Source organism: Homalodisca vitripennis, chromosome 4, assembly GCF_021130785.1.
Source record: "Homalodisca vitripennis isolate AUS2020 chromosome 4, UT_GWSS_2.1, whole genome shotgun sequence".
NCBI lineage: Eukaryota > Metazoa > Arthropoda > Insecta > Hemiptera > Cicadellidae > Homalodisca > Homalodisca vitripennis.
In genome coordinates, this window is record NC_060210.1 from 99362914 (window position 1) to 99385200 (window position 22287).

The 22287-nt window shown below is 34.0% G+C and overlaps 1 protein-coding gene across 7 annotated transcripts in view; it reads left to right on the forward strand.

The window, feature by feature from the left end:
- Positions 1-22287, forward strand: part of LOC124359822 (caspase-8-like) — a 40893-nt gene that overhangs the window by 5070 nt on the left and 13536 nt on the right. For all 7 annotated transcript variants that reach the window (XM_046812879.1, XM_046812883.1, XM_046812878.1 and 4 more), the window contains 3 exons: positions 1793-2842; positions 11037-11256; positions 17917-18063. In XM_046812879.1, the coding sequence (XP_046668835.1) occupies positions 1793-2842; positions 11037-11256; positions 17917-18063 (1417 nt within the window). The remainder of the gene's footprint in view (positions 1-1792; positions 2843-11036; positions 11257-17916; positions 18064-22287) is intronic.

The following is a 22287-nucleotide window of genomic DNA, read 5'->3' on the forward strand; positions in this document are numbered from 1 at the left end:
TTATCCTTGTTAACTTTAAAATGTACTCTGCCTTTAAAGGCAACGGTACTCTCATCCACGCTGATCTTGTGCTGTGGAACATAATATTTTCTATACATTTTATCCAAATATTGCACTACTTTTCGCACTTTTCCAGAGCGTGTTAGGGTTCCTCTTATGGGACCACTACTATGGGGAGGATGTACATGAAGGTTCCAAAAAATCTGTTTAAACCTTTCTTTAGAAAAAGTGTTCATAAAAAAAGGCTGGTAATCTACAATATTAGAAGAAAAATAGTCATCCAATTCTGGCTTAGGATTTAGTCCCATGTTAATTAGTACCCCGAAAAAGGCCTTCATTTCTTTATTTGTCACTTCTGCCCAGTTCCACCAAGTTGATTTTTTCCGCAATGGGGTATTTTTTTGAATTTTTTCTGTGGCGTACCGGTTGGTTTCATTAACAAGTTCATTAATTAGTTCATCTGTAAGAAATAATGTTAAAAAAATCAAGTTCAGTTTGAGGGGTTTGGCCTTGAGGTGGTTTAAAGCCATTGTTGAGTACAAATCTAAATTTTTCAAACCCCACATCATAGTCATTCCATTCCCTCCAACCTGCATCATCTATTTCACCTTCGTTTTCATTTAAATCTCCATCTTCGTTAGTAGAATCAGGTCCATTTACATTGTTGTTCTCACTGCCGTGTTCATTTACATTTTCAATATCAAAGGGGTCTTCATGTTCTATTTCATAATCGGGCCCATCTAGATAAACATTATCTGGATCCTGATCAATTGGGCTTTCCGGCAAAGTATCATTTATTTGATCTATTTCACTTCGTCTGAATTCATCAAATTGTTCTCCAATGTTAGAATCAACATCGCTTTCATGATTAGAATCGCTATTAGAAATATACTCATCAAGCAATTCTCTAATATCGTCAGATTTGTCTACATAAACATTTTTGTTAGTCATTTTGATATTAATAACAACACATAGACAGCCTCATTTGCTAAAAACCTAACCATATAACCAAGATACTAAGGTTATACATGTGGTGTAATGTCTTCGGTAATATAGTACAATTTTAGATTACCCTACCTTTATATGATGTAAAAAATAAGGTATTACTAAAGGTAAACTAGGTACTTAAATCACACTTTTCAAATAGTCACAGTAATCACTCAAAACAGCTGAATAAACACATAACAGATGCAGGAACGAAGTAGTAAGCAACAAGCAGTGAAGTAATGGCATGGCCGTCGACATCATGTGTTTAAAAGTTTTTTTTTCGTAAACGGAAGAAATTATAAATATAATCAGTGTTCCCAACTGTTCTTCAAAAGTTCCAAAATATACCTTTGTTACCATAGTAACTGGATATTGTTTAAAAAAAAGAAATAAATAAATATGTTGAATGGCCACCAGAGTGGCCCTACTTAGCGCGTAGGGAAATCACTAGTGGTCACCAGAGTGGCCCATCCGACCTCACAGACAAAACCAATACAAACTGCTCCGATCTGAATACAACAATGGCGGCTGCCACTATAGTGGCCTACCCGACCTGAGAAGACGAACGGTCATGAATCAATATAGAGCTGGCACAGAAACGACGTCGGCCACCTAAATGGCCCATCCGAGTGCAAAGGGTTAAGTTACACATTTGATTAAAATCTGTTATTTGATAAAAACAACTTACATATGTTCCAAAAAGCTCAGTTTTACTCAGGTCATCAAAATAAATAGGCCTATTTCAGTTTTATAAAAATACATTTTTTCTTTTGTAAATCTTATTTGTTTGTATTTATTGTTTCAGAGAATGAATATGGGAAACAGCACTGGGTTACCAACCACAGTTTTAAATTTTTATGGAAATGAAATGCCCGGAAAATATAACATTAATGAACAGTCAGAATCCTCTTCTTCAGACAGTGACAGTAATAGTGATAGTGATAGTGATAGTGGTATGGACACAGGTGATATCAAAATCTTAAAATCCGGTAAATATAAGATTTATGAGCCACCTAGTGTTCCCTCATATCCTGAAACTACTGCAAATTATCAGTTTCATCAGGATACTACTTACTTGTTTCCTCCACATTCAAAAATAACATTTGAAACTGTTTCAAAAATTGAAATGGATATTGATTTCAATGACATGATTTCTCTTATATTTTTGCTGTTTGACAGTAATTTTGCTCTACAGGAGATACTGTCCATGGTAAAGAACTACCAAGTCAACGGTGTGAGAAATTTTGTAAATGACAATAGATTGTCAAGTTGGGCTCGATACCAGAATAATAACCAGACCAGTAACTGGAGAATGGAGTTGGTGGAAGCTCTCGCTGTGATACAGAATTACAGGATTTTGGAGAAACTTGGATATAGTAGAAATGAAATAAATGAACAGTTTCAACCCAAAAGTAATGAGACTTTGCATCTAAACAGAGCAAAGAAAATGCTTTTTAAGTTGTGTGATTGCTTAATTGGAGAACAAGCCATACAACTTATCAATTTTGTAAGAACAGAGAAAAAGTTTGACAATGATATTACTATATCTTATGATATAGCAAACATGGAACTTCATGTTTTGTTCTGGTTGACTCAAAGTGCCATTACCATTGACAATGGAGTTAATGTAAACGTTGTAACAAAATATTTGAAAAGAATGAATTTGTCAGATATAGTAGAAAGAATTGAAGAGACAGTTAAGAAGATCAATGAATTTCTTCCGAACAAATACAACTTAAGGGAAGAGGAGGATAAAAATTCCTATAAAATTAAAAACCCAAAAAATGTTGGGCTGTTGGTTATTGTAAATATGCTTGATTTCGAAAATAATGTTGAAGAAAGAGAAGAATTTAAGGTTAGTAATTTCTTAAGTTAGCTATTACAGTGTAAAAGTACACTACATCACATGTAATGTTACAGGCTTCACTGAAGTTCAATACAAAATTTCAAGTTAATAGCTCATTTTATTATTGCCATATAGAACGACAGACAAACTTAGAGAAATTGTGTCTACTGGCCTATTGCTGTATCACTCAATTGACTATTGAGTGATAGGCATTAACAATGCTCAGCCAAATTCCAAAATTGGACATGCAGCCTCAACTCATTCTTGTCTGTATACAAATGAAATTTGAATGACAGTTTCAAGTCTATAGGTAAAAATCATTCTTGAGATAATATCTCACCACTTGTTACATTCACATTTTTGTTCATTTATAGTGTTTCATATATGTGTTTAAATAAAAAGTCTACATACCAAATCACTATAAAATGATGTGTGTAAATTGGGATAGTTGGGTTGCACGTGTTAATATGTTAAAATCTCTTAAGAGCATACTGTTTGTGTACAGATTGATTTATTCTACTATTTTTCCATTGCCATCATGGTTACCTGTCAGATGAATGTAGAAATTTTCTCTGACACTCAGTCAAATCACATGGAGTGACATGTACCATTATTGAACTCATTGTACCTCTTCTAGAAATGATGCCTCATGCAAGATTTGAAATCTATAAGTCAGTTATAGATATTAGAATTAGGGTGGGCCTACCTTATGTTATTCCCAATAATGTAAAATACCTAATCATTCCTTTCACTATGGAACATTATTTTTATTTTGAGCGCAACGTCTGTAAGTTAGAATCAGTGTTTTTACTGAACGATTAATAAATCTTGGGATTCTTAATAAATCTTGGGATTCTTTATTTTATTAGTAATTTTCTAAACTTCTCTAAACATAAACATGTTTTAATTTTTAGTATAGCTATGATTTTATTTCTAACTTTACAAAATGAAATACATATAAAATAATAGGGTAAAATCTTAAGCCAGGCTTAGATAAATGTTACATTCAAATAATAAAAAAGTAGTGGGATATTTGGTAGTTTTTCTATTGTTGTGGGTGGGATAGGCAGCTCATTCGCTATCAAACAGTTTAAGTCCTCTTTATTTTTTCTTATTCTTGTTTGTTATTATTTATTTTTTTATATAAATTTAATTTTTTTTCACAATAGAGTTTTTAGAAGAGTTAGTGGAGTAACAGGAATGTTAGCATTTTTTAATATGAAAATTTAAATCAGTTTCATTTGTCTAAAGGTATTAATCAGTCCAGTGGTAACTTATCGATCCTGCATGTGAATATTAGAAGCTATAATAAACATATAGACGAGTTATTTTAAACAGTTTTAATGTGCAATTTGATATCATAGTGTTAACGGAAACTTGGTTGGGTGAAAGTGGTGTGATTGTTGGTGTGGATGGGTATGACGTCATAGTTAATAAAGTAAGCAGAAATCAAAATGATGGTGTGATTGTCTATGTACGAAAGTGTTTCAGTGTTACGCTTGAGGAAGTCAGAATGCATGTGGCCACAAGTATAAAGATAAACTTATCTATAGGTAATGAGCGGCTTTGTTTACTCGTAGTGTATCATAGTCCGTCCCATGACCTTGACCTACAGTTGTTTAATCAAGACCTGGAGGTATATTGTAATAATAGGCCCAGGGATCGCATGCACTGGATAGTTGGTGATATTAACTGTTGCATACAACAGGAAACGCAAAATCCCCTCCCACAACAATATCTAGATGTTTTGTACGGGTCCAGTTTTATTGGTTGTATTGCTGTTCCCACAAGAGTTACGAGCGTAAGTAAAAGTTGTATTGATCATATTTTTACAGACTGTAAGGAAATTAATAAGTTAACAAGCTCAGTTATTCAATCCAAAATGACGGATCATTTTTTTATTATTACAGAATTAAAAAACTGGGTAGAAAAGACAAAATCGAAAAATAAAAAATTAATACATTTTGTTGATTATGCAGCTGTGGGTCATCTTATAACCAATTTAGATTGGTCTCCGGTCGTAGAAACAGATGATGTCAATGTTAGTGAGGTAGAGGTGGTTGTCAAGATATTCATATCAGGATTATCAGATAGACTCTGTATTCCAATTTTCTCCAGTTTCTCTTGAACAATTAGAGAAAAGTGTATTAGAACTGAAAGGGGGATCAGCTCCAGGCGTTGGTGGGATCCATACAAAAGTTATTAAAAGTAATTTTCAAAATTTAAAAGTGCCTATTACTCATGTTATTAATATTAGTTTGTCTCAGGGAAGATATCCAGATTTCTTATAGACCTATTACTCTCGCTTGTGTTCTGGTAAAACTCATTGATAAGTGTGTTAAATTACAGCTTGTTGATTATTTAACCCAGAACAATTTCTTGTTTTCAAATCAATTTGGTTTTAGAAGAGATAAAAATATTAATGATAATTTATTTATGGTTACAAAAGAAATTCATGAAACAATCGGCCCTAATAATAATAAATGTATAATGGTGTTTATTGACTTGGCGAAAGCTTTTGATTCTGTTGACTGTGGTATTTATTAACAAAATTGGTTAATGCTGGTATAAAGGACTTGGCACTTGATTGATATAAAAGCTACTTAAGTGATAGGCGTCAGTTGGTGTCTATAATGGGTGTTAGTAGTAGAGTAGCAGAAATTGATTACAGGGTTATACAAGGGAGTACCCTTGGTCCAATTCTATTTTTAATATATATGAACAATTTAGGTAGGGTTACGTTAGATAATGGCAAGATATTTCTTTATGCTGATGATATTGCTTTTATATTCGAGGGTTCGACCTGGGATGAAGTTTATGGTAATACTGAACAGGGTCTCCATACGGTTAAGGGGTGGTTTGACCAAAATAAGCTTACTGTCAATACGCAAAAAACTAAGTGCATGGCCATCTCTCTTAGATCTTCTTCTCATCCTTTGGGGTTACAACTCAGGTTACGTACTTGTGGCAGAATGAATGGTTGCATAACGTGTGAGTGTGTTGAGAGTGTCGACGAATATAAGTATTTAGGAGTGACATTTGATAAGAAAATGAGTTGGCCTTCACACATCATTAGTATAAGGAATAAGCTTTGAAAATTCATATTTGTTTTAGCTAATTTGCGCCGGATGGTTAATCTGATCGTTGTTAAATGTGTGTATTATGTTTATGTTCAATCGGTTTTACAGTTTGGAATAATCGCCTGAGGTGGAGCAAATAAAAATGTAATTAATCCATTAGAAACCAGTACAAAAGGCTATTATTAAATCTATCTTACAGAAAGACAGAAGATACCCGACAAACTCAATTTTCGATGAATTTAAAGTTTTAAATCTAAATTAACTCTATGTAAGAACCCTTATTTTATATATTTTTTAAATAAGTTTACCCTTTCCACACCTATAATCCATCACTACCTTACTCGTTCAGTGGAAAATATTGGAATGGTAATTCCTAGATTATCGAAATCTGTTAAAACCTGTTCGTTTTACATAATTAACATGTTTTATGCAAATTTACCAGTACACCTTAAAGGTAAAGATGTCCTAAGAATAAATAGTTACAAAAAATTAGTAAACAAATGGTTAGTTGAAGTGGGTAGAGAAGGTGTTGAACGGTTTATTGTTTCTATATATTCCTAAAGAGTGGGGTGTGTGTGTAGAGAGTGGCTGGGTGTGTGTGAGAGAGAATGAGTGAGAAAGTGGGAGGAGAGTGTGGGTGAATGTGTAAAAGGGAGTGAGAGAGAGAGATTGACTGAAAAGAGAGAGTGAGAAAGAGATAGAGAGAGAAATTGCTGAATTCGTCTTGTATTTGTTGATAGTTTCACATGCAGGACGAAAATATGCCAAAATTTTACAGTGTTACATAATTTTACAAGTTAGGTAATTGTAATTAGCTTATCGAATAAGTAGTCTCAAATTGTATTACCTTTTTTTTCTTATCTTATTTAAATTTATACTTTATGGTTGTTATATTTGTTTAGTAGACTTTTAGAGCTCGTTCCCAGCACACAGGCATATGCCTTTGCTGGGGACATATTTCACTTACAAATATGGTACGTATGCAATGCTTACTTTGTGAAATCAAGTTTCTCATTTCTCAGTTCATTTTTGAGATATCATGCGGACAAACAGAAATGAAATTTTTTCAGCCCCACAGGATTCGATAAAGCTCAGTTAATGAATCATTTATAAGAGTTATCAGTATTATAGATATTTTGTATACTTTTACAATAAAAAAATGTAAGAATTGAAAATCCTACTATTCCTTCATATTATCAATTTATTGTCAATGTAAACTTAAATCATACAAAAGTACAACATTTTTCATGAGGTACGTTGTGCTTTAAGTAGACTGGTATCGTTTTATCAAATGGAAAGGTTTAGTATATTTATTTTTGAAAATCTTGATGTGTTTTCTCTTTCTTCTTCCCTTCTTTTTATTAGTAACTGCTTTGCAATTTTTCTAGGGCAACTCTACACTCTATGCTAGTTTTTGGAAAAATATTGACAGTGACGGTTTTATTTTTAAGCAATTTGGAAAGTCTCCAATGTTAAACATCCAGTTAATGAGAAAAGTTAAAGGGTGCATTATTTCACTAATTATTTTTTTAAGTACAAAATTAGATAGTCCAAAAACATTGTTTACCACGAACCTTCACACCAAGTCGTATATCACATAGAAATTGGTGGAACTGCGAAACCAGTAAAAAAACCACAATTAACTTTCTTTGGTTCGTCCCTTGAAGCAGTCTTACAGCAGAACTCCATGTAAAGTTTGAAGCAGGCAACTGATTGAAGGCTTTTAGAGCTACTGTAGGGTTGGAGCGCATAGCTTACCTTAGGAAGTGGAGCTGGTTATTCTGTCTTGTGTGGCAAAGAGCGACCAGTCCTCCAGGTACTACTCTGTTAGATATGTACTGTGACTCTTCCAAGGTCAACAGCCAGTTAACTAGGCAGCAGGTGTATACCCTCCACATGGCTTCCTTTTGCATCACATTAGCAGCATGTCTATAGGCAAATATTTGATCATGTCTTCTTAAGTTATATACAAAATGCATGTCAGCATTCTGTAACCATCGAACACAATCAAAATCGTCCCTTGACAAACTGTTGCTGTAAGAGGAAAAGCCATAATGGGAAACAAACAGGGTTAAAGATTATACAAATTCCAGTTTCCGGCAGTATACACTGTGTAAATTCCTGATACATCTGAGATATTCCAAATGGATTGATATATCGGTGTACAATCTTTACCATGGTTATTAAAATATCTTTTTGGTGTATAAAAAAAATTGCCTCTCCCTGTTTTAAAGGAGGGTAGAAGAAGATAGCTTTAAATTTTTATATTGCAAATGCTATCTTGTGACGTGTTATTTTAAAGGCCTATTCAATAAAAACACACTGGGATGAAGACAACTTCCCTAAGACATTACTAGCAAAAGTTGTGGGAAAATAACCCCTTAAATTGTAATGCTGCCTACAAAAAGACACCTCTTACACAAACTATGTACACCATAAAAATTAGATACTTTATAAAGAGATAAGCTGGACACCTCAAAGTCTTACTGAAAGATATCACACATGCATTATGTTGATATGTGCAAGACATGCCAGAATTGCTATTTTTGTGACTTCTGCTGTAACGATAATATTTTATATAGTATTTATCTAAAGTGGCTCAATGACTACATACGCATTCCAAAGGCTTCAATGTAACTTTTGATGAAGGTTTTGTTGCATTCTGGTTAGATTCTGAATTTTACGGCGGTTGTAAAGGGAGCGCATCAGTCGAGTTTAGAATTGACAGCTACATGGACGAGCCGTCACATGTTTTGTCTGCGCTGGTGTTTATTTCACAAATGATTGTAAATATTGAAAATTTTAAGTGTAAATGGGTTTGTAGTGTTAGTATCTTCAAATTATTTCGTTTGTGTATGTTGTTCTAGTCTGTGTGTAAGTAGAACGACTTGACCTTGAGTTACGGTGATCATAAACAGCTAGTACTTTACTAAGTACATTTGTATAGTTTTTATGTTTTTTTGTGTTTGTTCAGTGATATTTATAAACAGTGAGTCGTAAAAACATTGCTGACAATGAAGACCTAGTATTGCAGGCATTAGATTTAAGCATTAGCAGTGTAGAAAATACAGAGTGTTAGGTTAGGTTAGAAAATTTCTACTGTTGTAGCGGTTCATATTTTCATATTTATTTTCCAAACTTTATAAGTACATTTTATGCATACCATATAGCAAAAACGCCGCAGCACTCAAAGGGTTAAAAGAAATGTCACAAGATGGGTTACAATTAGAAAATTTATAGTTAGCCCCTTCTACCCCTCTCCAAAAAATTCACAAGTATTTCAATTAATTATGCTGAAGGTTGTACACTGATATCTTAATACGTTTGGAATATGTCTAGGCATATCAGGACTTAATTTATACCCTAAAATGTAAGGGGTTAATTGCCCATAACTTTTGAATGTCGTAGAGAAGTGTTTCTATTAAATAGATCTTTAAAATGAGATGTCACAAGATAGGGGTTGCAACTTTAAAATTAAAGTTACCACTTTTTACCTTCCTTTGAAAAGGGGGGAAATTGTTAAACTCAAATAGTTTAAAATAAATCCCTTCTTTTATTTAAGATAAGACAAAGATATCTTTATTACAATTATGTCTAGATAACTATAGTGTCATAGAAATACAGTTGAGGAGTAAGTACAATTTTGAGTAAGTTTTTAAGAGTCTGGTTTAGTTCTCCAGCTCATGAATTCTTCGATGCTGTACAGGGGTTGATCGAGAAGCCAAGTCTTCAAGTGGTGAGTAAATTCTTGTTGATCCACGTTTTTCAACTTCTTTGGCAAACAGTTCCACATTTTGGTACCAATGCAACTTGGTTTATTTTCAGTGCTCCAGAGTTGGTGCAGAGGAAGGCAATAGTCAGTGGCACGTCTGGTTTTGTAGTAATGAAATTGTTAACCCCTTTCATCTATACTTAAAGCCTTGACATGGACATGTGTTACCCTTTCCAGGATGTAGAAGCCTATAAATGTTAAGATTTTGAGGTACTTGAAAATATCCCTGCAGGATTCTCGTGTTTGTTTGAAGGTCATCAAGTATTCTTATGGCCTTTTTATGCTTTGAATGGATGTGTTGCTGGTTGCCATAGGTTGTCCCTCCCTAGCTGCTATGCTATAGCGGATATAGGATTTAAACAAGGAAAAGTAAGCAGTGCTAGTGGTCAAGGAGTTACTTTTGTTTTTACTCGTACACAATAAATTTGCTGTACTCCTGTATGGAAATTACAAAGGAATGAACTCCTATATGTATTATCAGTGAAAAGAATGAACGTAATGGGTCCCAACACAGAGCCCTGGTGCACACCTCTTGTGATTGTTTTTGTATTTGTATTTGTTTCAGATACACTGAAAACATCAAATTCACATGCTTGTAGAAAGGAGCTCACATCATAAAAGTCAATTTGAATGAATGCATGTTCAAGTGTGCCAACTTAAGTGTTTTAGCTCCCTTTAAACCAAATCATAATCTTTTTTCAAAAGATTGGAGTTGACAAAACTATTTTCTATAGAACTGATGTGAGGAATATTTTGAGATCATCATGATATTTGAGATTCTTAGTGATTATAAACTTGAGAGAATAGTAGGATTGCAGACATTTACCATTGCTTTTATAGAACATTATGATTTGTGAATTGAAATCTACCACCTTCCTCAGTTAAAGAAACTTAATACATACATATGCAATTAAAACTTACAGTGTGTAACAATGAATTGCCATTAGAAACAATGTGTGTCGTACCTGACTTATACATGAAAAGCTTGAAGTCCAGATTGGAGAAAATGAACCCAGGCGCTGTCACTGCACAGAAGTCAAGAGAACAAACAACACATCACACCCACACAAGTTGAAGTGGAACACATTATAAACTTCTTTCAGATTTGGTTTAGTATTTCCTTTGGCTGTTTCATTGCTTCTACCTCTTTTGAAGCTTCATGAAATTTTGTATTTCTATAATTGTTTTTAATTTTAATTAATGTGTTTACATTTTCATTGAAAGTTCTGTCCTACACATTTAAGCCTGGCACTTATTGCATGGTCTGACTCCTGACTTTTCTTTTGATAAATGTGGATACAATTAATTTATTCGTTTAATATCTATTAACATTTGTACTGGTACTTTGCAGGATCAACTCCCTCCTTGTAAATTACCCAATAGAACTGGGTCACTTGAAGATGTAATTAACCTCAAGAGCACATTCACTAAGTACTTGAATTTCAAAGTTGTTATTGAACACGATATCAAGCATGATGATCTGATCAATGAAATACAAAAGATGATAAGAAAACATTTTGTTGAGGAACATTCAGCACTCTTTCTGTGTATACTTTCACATGGAAAAGAAGGTAAGTGAAGCTTGAATATTATTTACAGAGTTTTATTAACTGTTATTATCCATTTTGGGACTAGGGTAAAATAGTTATCCCAAAAACTCCATAGGCCTATTAGCAAGTGTGTCTCTTAGAGTTGTAAAAGACCATGATTAGAAGCCTAATAAAGATAGAAAAAGCTGTTTGTAACACCAAAATGGCCAGAGATGTATTGTCTTCAATAAAAAAATATTTAACCTTTTCAAAAATCTGAATATATTTTATACACCAAAAGTTAATTTTAATTATGTTTTAGTTTGAAAAATGTTGGTATTATTTACTGTGGGTATTATATTAGTTGTATTATATTTTGTATATTTATTATAGTACCCTACAGATTCTTGATACATTTTTTATTGTTGGGCCAATGAACGTTGAGTGTAAATTTATGTTTTAAATTGTAAATACTTTGGCCAACAAATGATTTAGATAATGTTTTGCTTTTAAAAATAAACTCCTCTGATCGCTCCATGATTTGTTGGCCCAACGACTCTCTGGACATTTAAAACTAAACTAATGTGTGAGTCTTCGGGCCAATGATCAGTAGGTAATCAGATCAGACCCTAAGTACGAGGCGTGTTCAGAAAGAAAGTACCATTAAAAAAAAAAACAAGTAAAATAATTTTTTACCAACAATTTTATTTCTACATGAAAGCACAAACCTTAACTATTCGACATAGTTTCCACTGATGTTCAAACACTTGTCATAGCGTTCAAACACAGTGATGAATTTGTAGAACCTTCCTCTTTGTAGAAGGTTTCTGCCAACGAATGTAGCCAAGACTCCACGGCAGTTTCCACTTCGTCGATTTCAAAGCGTTTGCCGCCTAGCTTGCACTTAATATGCAGGAACAAGTGGTAGTCAGACGGTGCCAAGTCCGGGCTGGAGGGCAGGTGATCGAACTGCTCCCAACAAAATTGTCGAATCTATGTTTGAGTGTCACGAGTGGTATGGGGCCGAGCATTGTCAAGCAGCAACGCAATTCTGTTACTGAGCATTCCTCTCCATTTGTTTTGAATTGACCGCCTTTCTTAATTTTTCGCAATAACTTGCCGCATTACTGGTTTCACCTCTTGAGAGAAAATCAATCAGCAAAACACCTTTCCAATCCCAAAAGACAGCGCACATTATTTTGTGTAACGGGGATTGCCTGTGTCACTACTCCATTGACTGCTGTATGGACCCAAGACCCAAGTTTCATTACTTGTCACAATTTTGTTTTAAAATATCCTCACCATCATCACTGTACCATGTGAGAAAAATCAAAACACTTCTAAGTCTCTTGGTTTTGTGCACGTCAGTGATCATTTTTTAAACCCATCGGGAACAAAGCTTCATACAAAAGAGTGCATGAAATTTGTTGGAAATCATCAGATAGCATTGTCACAGTGAAATGTCTTGTCTCTTGGATTTCGGTGATAAGAGAAGGCCTAACGCTCCGATTCTCATCATGCACATTTGTTTGACTGCAATTGAACATTCTAACCCACTTTCTCACCATTTCTTCACTTATCACGTCTTCCCTGTAACATCTCAAAGTTGACGATAAATTTTAGCTGGTTTCACATTCCTTGCGTCCAAAAGTCTTATTACAGAACGAGTCATAGTCAGCGGTATCACATTTTAAACGTTCAGAGAAAACTGAAAACAATGTAGAACAACTAAAATAGCGTGAGTTGATAGCCAGTGAACAAGGACGACTAATGTGCATGCGCAGACCACTGATTGCAGCGCTATGGCGGCAGTAGAATGAAACGGTACTTACTTTCTGAACACACATTGTATTAATATACAATGAAAATAATTTAGTTCATACTTTTTTTCAGTAGCAATTTCATTTACCATCTGTGTGCTCATGACACATTGACTCTCTTACAGATCATTTCAAGTTTAATACCTACTTTTGTATCAGTTTAAAAAGCATTGATTTAAGCTTCTGCCAAACCAACAAAGTGGAAAAAAGTAGAATCTACTTAGCAGATTCTTGTGTGTAGGGAAGAGTGATAACAGTTTGATAGACTATTTTAGCATTCTAAAACAATGTAGTATGCCTACTAACTGGCAAACTCACCAAGATACTCAAAACTTTTCTTTATATTAATAATTTTCTGTTAAACAGCAAAAATAATAGCACTATCGAGCAATGCTTTAATAGTGTTCAAACAATAATACACCTAAATTTGGTATCCTAAAAATAAAACATAGGTTATTCCAATTAGATTTTCTGTCACAAGAGCTGGACTAAGTGAGTTTTTACAGGCTTTAGCTGTCCTGAATTGGTTTTGTGGCTTTTTCTTACATACTACATTCGACAATTGTTGAAAAATTGTCAAGTGAGAAACACACAACATATATAGGCCTACTATCAAATTCAGTCTTTATGGTTAAGTATTTAAAAGAATGCCTTCAAATGTGTTTTACGCAATTAGGGTGTTAGAAAGAGGTCTTTCTTCAACATGTGTTAACATATATTTCTCAGAAGAATTGGGTTTGAAGAGAAAGAATATTAACCCTAGAGCTGGTATGAAACGAATTTTCGTCGCCAAAGGCCCGTCTGATTTGGCAAGGACGAATATTCGTCGCCAAAGTAGACATGTACAGTTATTGAAATTTTAGGCAATTAAGGCCATATAAATGATTTTTATTAGATATATTCTGGAAGAGCAATAACTATAGTACCGATTTACTGTTCTTACTTCGATTATTGTCTTCTTTGTTTACCGTAAAACATCGTTTTTTTTTTGGACAGCTGACGTGAACGTAGTACGGGTCAACCACATTGTTGTGAAACTGTAAACAAGTGTCGGGTTTTGTGTTTGAGGTTACGAATGCAATAGTATTTGGTGTTGTTATTATTGTTTATTTAGCTTTCTTAGGTTATAGTTTTAGTTGTTCAGTATGGGTGAACAAATGATCTAAAGGCGCGTTTCCACTGAGGCAACAATATGCGTCATGTAGCATGCTACAAATGTCGTTCTGTTGCTATATGTGTACCGTGCGTCTTCATACTTTGTTGCAAGTAGTTTGTTGCCCAATAAATATGTCGCCAGTTGTCACTTGCTACTTGTCGCCGTTACTTGTAGCAAGGCCCAGAACATTTCAAGTCGTGCAACATTTTTCTGTCAGTAGTGTGCGTCACGTCTTCAGAAGCAGTGATAGCTGCTGCTTATTTGATCCTCGCAAATGGCAGAAGAAGAAGTAGGAAGAAGCCTAGGCGGTGGATCAGAGATTTATTTGTTAAAAGCGGTGACAATCGCAAGGAAATTTTTTGAAAAACTCCTTTCAAATGATGGTAGTTTGTTTAAAAATTTCACACGTATGAATAGGCAGGATTTTGACTACTTAATCGAAAAGGTCACTCCTTTGGTGAAAAAAGCAGACACCAACTGTCGGGATGCGATACCGGTTCAAGTGCGAGTATTGTTGACTTTACGGTACCTAGCTACTGGTGATAGTTATGCATCTCTTCAGAATTTCAATCCCAAGTATTGGTAGCATAAATTATTAAGATAATACAATTTTATTATATATAAACATTATTATGTAACAAATAATTAGTTGATGATATCGGGAACATAGTGACGTAAATTCAATCAAAGTTTATAGAAATTAAATGTCACATAATGTATAAAAAATAACAAGGTGTAAAAAAATTAGGTTTAAATATTTAAAGGAATATGAACTCTATTGTTATGAAAAATACCTAGATAATTTAAAAAATATATACTTGTTAAATCACTGTTGACCTACAAATGTACGTGTATGTAAAGACACTCTGTTCCTAATCCTAAATTTAATTAACTTACCTCAGAGTTCTCTGCTGTTGAAAATGTTTCTCTTGGGATGTCAACATCTAACAAAAATGTCAGGAGATTGTACGCAAAACCATTTCTATTTTTTCGGAGATGAGCCACTCTCTTCGGTTTAGTGATTCTTTTATGTTCCCGATGAAAAGCAGATCTCAAATTTTTTACTTTCTTTTTTAAATCAGTAACTGAACAGTCGTACTTGATAGCTAGTTGTTTTAATTTGTCACATTTAATACACTTCTGTTGTCCCATAGCTCTGGTGTATTATGGTAGTCTTCAATAAATAATGTAGTTTTTTGATTACTCCACTCCATGTCGCGCGTCTACTGCCGCACTCATCCACCTCTGCCTGGATAATGGCAACAGCGTGCGACACACTGCATTTTTGTAGCACAGTGTGGCATTCGTCTGGCGACACGTCGCAACAAGTAGTGTGCGTCAGTGCCGCATGCTACATGTCGCAGCGTGTTGCCTGACTTGAAATACACCGTGCTACATGCGACAGTGCCGCATGCCACATGTCGCCTACAAGTTGCCTCAGTGGAAACGCGCCTTTAGAGAGCTTGCAGGGCGGGATCTAGTGACGCTGAGTGAAAAATGAAACTTTGTATATATTGTACATATGTAAATAAGGTAAGATTAAAATTTATTATTTTATTTTATTTTTGTTTTGACTGTCATACTTATATAAGTATAAATGCAGTCAAGAGATTATGTTTACCCACGAACAATAATATTTATTTAGAAATGTACGCATTTTTAAAAATAAGTAAATATGGTTGCTTTTTTATACAAAGCCCTGTAACACATACGTTTTGAGGTAAAAGTTACAATAATTATATATTTTTGGAATCAGGACAAAATTTCAAATAAGTTATACATGTACGGTTTTGATGTAAAGCTTATTGCTAAGCAGTTACACAACGGAATATTTACAAACAAATTTCCAAAAAACATTTTCCTTAAATTTTGTAAAAAAAATAAAAATATGTTTCCATGGAAACTATAAGATATTGTTATTATAATGCTCTCCATATAGTTGTGAATACATTGACATATAATAGTTTATATTTGGACTAACAGTTATGAAATGTGATACATTATAAGAAACGTCTGCGAGGCTGTTAAAATAGAGCCGCCAGTACAGAGTGACACCATTGCTAGTTCTAGGGTTAATGAAATTCCAAGATGCAGCTCTAGAGCCTAATTAGGTGAAAGCACATAAAGGTGAGGGTGTTGAATTCGAGGCATTTTTCTGTTTCTGGGAGTAGAAGATGAAGGGGTACTCTGGTAGTAGAAGATGAAGGGGCAAAGTCTTGATTGTAAAGTTGTGGCCACATGTAGTAATTTTACCCTCTAAGACAAAAGTATATTTCTGGGGCACTCTTCTTCATTGATGGGCTGAGGTGATACCACTGCACAGGCAGAACTCATTCACAGAGGACATCCATCAACTGAGCATGAGTATGACTAGGCGTTATGAGACCATACCAGGTCATATTCAGGTCACATGATGACGGGACCATTACCAAGGCTATGATGTACCAGTTTCTTAAGTTTACATTATGAGTCTATATTTATGTTAGATCCGGTCAGAAGGACCAAAAGGTATGTTAGGAGATCCGGCTTGGCGGACCTCAATTATATTCGAAGGACCAGTAAAATGTCTAATATTTAAAAACTCATACTTCGATAGCTGAGCAGGTGGAGCCCATATGTTGATTTTCTAAGAATAACTATTAGTCGAATGGGAAAAATAAAAATACGAAATGAGATCACAAAACATAGTATTAGAAAAAAGGCACACAATTAAAGCAAAAATACAGGTGTTAAAATGATTGTCGTTTTCTATTAAAATGTCCAAATATGTCCGAATTAGAATGTTCGACCTGGGTTGCTTCCAAGGAACGTTGAGCAGGGGGAGTCCTTGTTGATGGATGAAGATTCCACCATGAAGATTCCACCTTCACTTGACACTGTTTTCGGTTCACTCACGAACGTTGAGACAAAGTTACTTTTGGCTCGTTAACAAAATAATGTCCGGCAAGGGGACTGTTAATTGCCATAGAACGGCTTACGGTTCACAAGAGACAAGACAAGGGGGCACGGCCCGAACTTGGTTAAAGCTGGTGTTGACGTACAACCTAGCGAGACGGAGTCTTTAGAAGAACTGGAGAGATGCCTTGGGGAGCTTTTCTTGTCCGGCGTCCTGGACGCCTGATCGGTCGACAGAAGTCACCTCATACCACGTAACAATCGGACCACTATAGATTTGGAATGCAGGTGGGTGTGTGTGTGTGTACAAAGATAAGTGGAAATAGATGGCTTATAATAAAAATGGTATCGAACAATGGTGCGCAAAGAGCAGTTCTAAATAACATACAATTCTGGTTATTAGTAAAAAGACTATATTAATGTGTAAAATTTGATTAATTATTATAACTAAATATGAAAACCTAACAATTTATATTTTGGCTAATTAATTGATGTATAATTAGATAATTTGTAATTTTTCAGCCAATGAAAATGCTATATACAAAATTGAAACACATGTTTTCTTTTCTAAGGTGACTTGTCAATGAACCAGCTGTGCTTTGATTTTTTTGTGACTTGGACATAAAGAAGGTGTTTTTAACTAACACCAGAGGATTTTCCTGCTCATTAGCAATATTTTGATAGCTAGTTATTTTGCACCCTCTACTTAGACAAGATTGCAGTAACAGTCTATAATATTAATATAAATGCACACTTTGGCTAATAAACTCACTAAATGTACTTTTTACTCCTTTTCAAAAACCTTCACGTTAATCTCATTTTTTGTTACAGGTTGTATTTATGGTGTAAACAGTATTCCAGTACGGATTGAGGAAATTAAAAACATTTTCTGTAATGGTACATCTGTAGCAAATATGCTCATAAATGTCCCGAAAGTGTTGATAGTACAAGCATGTCAGGGAGCCAATTATTTGTATGGTAAGAGTTGTTTTATTCTAAATAATATTTGAAATATATTTTGCAAAGTAGAAGGAAACAAGAAAACTACAATTAACAAATGATTCAAGCAGCTTTAAATCTATATGGTTTAATGTTTGTTTTGGAGTCGATCAGTCATTATTCTTGATCTGAATGAATGAATGAAAATGGTTTTATGAAAATAGTACAACAAAAACACATATACATATATAACTAAACACATACTGCAACAAACGTATTCACATACATACAATGTCTGAAGCCATGTATCAGAGTGCAACAATACGGTACTAATACATAGTTATTTTTTTATGATATTAAACTTGTAGTAATTATATTTAATGCCACTAAAATTTGAAAAAGGAAGAGTGATATAATTGGGAAGAATATTGGAACTCAAATTTTATAATAGGTCAAATGTTATTATAAGTAAAAGAAAAAAACAGTAGTTTTGTAATGTTCTACATTATTAAAGGATTATAGAATTTATTTTTAACACGACTGGATGGCAGTGACAATGGTGAGAACAAAGGCAATTGATGAGTCACATTGATAATGATACACAACCAAGTGTAAATCTAGCTTTGCTGCACTGTCGTATCAAGTATTAATTAAGGTCGGGACACATACCCGCACCGTGCCTGACGTGAGTCGGCCGTCATACGGTGAAAGAATTGCAGCCCAGTTTTCAACCTGCAAGTCCACACATGTGCGCACCGACACCAGACCGTCGTGGCCACACCGATAAGTTAATTTTGAATTTTTACGGGCACGGTGCGGTCTACGAACGGCATCAGTCATCAGGCATAGTACACTTATCGAAGAGGTAAGGAAGTTTACTGTTTTCTATGATCAATTAATTGAAAAATATCGGTATGCAGAGTATAATAAGAATTTTTTGAAGCAAATTATGGAAAATGAGGAGTTGGAAAAGTATAAATTTGAATAGAGTTTTGAAATATAATTTTATGTAGGTTACTCTTGCATTCTTCTTTTTAAAACTATTTAAGTAGTCTAAACGTTCTATTTTATTGAATTATTTAGTGTAGCCTACTAACTTTACATCCTGCGTTCGCGCACAAAACCATATTTATTGGTAAAAGTATTAAATTTTTTTAAATTTAGAGTAAACTAGTCATACTTTCTTATTGTGCTAAAATTACAACAAATTTGAAAACTATGTTTTACATTAAGTGATTTTAAACAACTAAATTTGAATTAAATCTATAAAAAGTTTTCATTAATTAACATTCAAGTTCATTAGTTTTCATTAAAGTTTTTTTCTTTTAACAAGCATGTACTTATTTGCGCCAAATTCTATTTATCTTGGATGCATTGAAGTTACTTGATAAATTTATTCTGGTATTTTGTATGGGTCATATTTAGAATGTTTCTATGAAATTTTTAGTTAACATTTTTTATTCTTTTCACAACAATAAAAAAATAAAAATATTTATTTACAATAAGATTTTCAAGCAAGAAAAACCATGTTCTCCCTTACATATTTTACAAATATTTACTATGTTTTACAAATTATTATAAAAAGGCTTGCAACATGGCAAACTCTGGCCTCACACTATAAGCTCTTGGGTTTAATACTATATATTTGGGTTTATACTATTTATATAGTGTATTTGACTAAAATTCACTGCAATGAAAACACAATTCAAACTGTAAAATGATTGTAAATTATGTTATGGTAATGTAATATTAATATACTTAACATATTTAGTCAAACGTGCTCTGTGAGCACCTGACATTGTACGCTTTGAAAATGTTATTGAAACTGATTTGTAAACTCTGTAAACAATGAACAAGAATAATAGGGATAAAATATATAACCAAGATAATGTTGAATGTAGAATCTTGGAGCACTGGAAAAAAAGTTTATTGTACTAATATCACTAGTATAAACGAATACAAAATTTTCCAATATAATTTTTATTTTGTGCAAGGCCTTTCTGAATCAAAGATTCCATCACCAGGCACTTCACAAATTTGTGAATTATGCAACTTTTAACTTTTAGTATGTTAGCATAATACTAATATACTCATTAGGGATCACTTCTGGCTGGTTTATACCTACCAGTTGAACCCACCACTGGGCACAGCAAAAACAGATGTGCCACTTCAATCTGGGCAACCTTATGGATGTCCAGTAGCGGCACATCACTACCTGCAAATGTTGAGATTCTGGGGTTGATGGGCAATTCGATAGGTCTAGTCTACTGTGGAAGATGACTGTTGGAGTTGGTGGGGTTTGTTCCCTTACCTCAGAGATTCTTGTTAACCTCACTAGGTGGGCCTAAAATATCCAATGTTCTATTGAATTATGCGTACGACGTTTTACTTTACAAAACAATAATATTTCACTTCCCTTCGCAATAGGTAGACTCACAACCCGGGTGTCGGCGTCTTGGCACGAGACATTGAAGCTGTAGTCTAAGAACGGTTATTTCTAGAAGAGGAGTAGAAGTTGGGAAGTGGTAGCCATCTATTCAAACAACACGTGAGATACATCAGCTACGTAAACTCGCGGACAAAGCGCGCGAGGTCTGATCGGTTACGTAGTTGGGCTGCTACAAAGGGTTAGAAGAAAAAATTCATACGCGTGCCAATTAGGTAGTTACTCCGCCCAATAATTTAGTTCCGGAACATTGGATGTAAAATAATATTATATTATACTAGCTGATTAGGTTGCGAAATTTACATTGTATGAAATTTAATTAACTAATTTACGGTACAGAATATCCCCCCTGTTTTGATTTCGCAACCTAGTTAGTCGCTTTACTTTAAACATATTCTAAATAACAAACTTAATTCAACCTTTTATTCATTACATAAATTCAAATTCAACCATAACAATACGATAGCGCGGGGTTTCAAAAGTTTCCTATGAAATCCGCTAGATCGCATGCCAATGCAGTTCTATGACTGCTCGCTTAGGGACCAAAAATAGAAAATCAATTTAGGCAAACTATTTTCATGCAGTGCACGTTGCAGCGTTTTAGAATTTGCGGGTCGTTGCAAGAATAAAGGCATTTAAGGCGATTAAATCGTAAACAAGTGTAGTGTAGTGTTTTGTTATATAGGCGCCACATTCATACTTCTTTTTGCATTCATACCAGTGTTTTGTGTATAGTGTTGTGCCATTAAATACCCTGAGACTTGCGGACAAGTTACCAATATGGATCGAATACTTTGGAATGAAACGTCCCCTCACGAGAAGCTAAGTCTCACATTTCGTATTAATACTGCATCACTCTTAATATATATATTTACATACAACATCCTATACATCTTACATCTACATGAATTTTAACACTTCAAATATATCTACAAAATTCAAAATTCAACATTTCGGCATACCTACAAAACACAGACAATTTTTCATATTTGGTTCCCTCATTACAAACAGTCAGGATCAACTTTGTCTCATTTCTTTACACTAAGTCTATTTACAAATTCTTTTTCTATATTTTATTTCCATTGACACATTCGTTAAGAATTCACCAAACAGTTAACTTCCTGGATTTTATCTTATCTTTTAAATTTGGCAGCAAGTGGTTCCTTAAGCTAGGGATGCTACAAAAATTTTTTTTTTTATTTATACAGAACAGGTCTTAATTTAATTTTAAATCTACAATATGAACCTTTTTTACATTCAAAACATTTTCAGTGTGTTGTACAATACAAGTTACAGGGCTTAAAAAATATAAAATTCTATAAATTCCTACATATTTTGGTGCTAATTTTGCACAAAACTTTTCTACCTTATTGCTTAAATAGTGGGTTCTGATCCATACTAAGGAATGCAACTTAAAGGGATGTTTTACATTTTGCTCTGAGTACTTTTGTCTATTACTGTTATGTGCTATACTCCTTTTTACATTCACCACAGCTCTCTTTAAATTGTTTACAACAGTTTCCTTGGACAAATTCTCACCAATTAGATCATTTAGCTTCCATAAATTAGATAAAGCATTATTACAGGAATGATTAAACATTAAATCAAAGGCAGCAAAACCTGTGCTTTCATTATGGGCGGTGTTTAAACTTAATTGTATATAGCCTAGGTCATTATCCCAATTACTATGACAGTTGTGATAGAAACTACGTAATAATGTAGATATGTTTCTAATATGCCTTTCTGATTGATTTCCATTAGCCCTGTAAGGCGCTAGTCTACGGTGTTCAATAAAATTCTTAAATAAGAACTTCTTA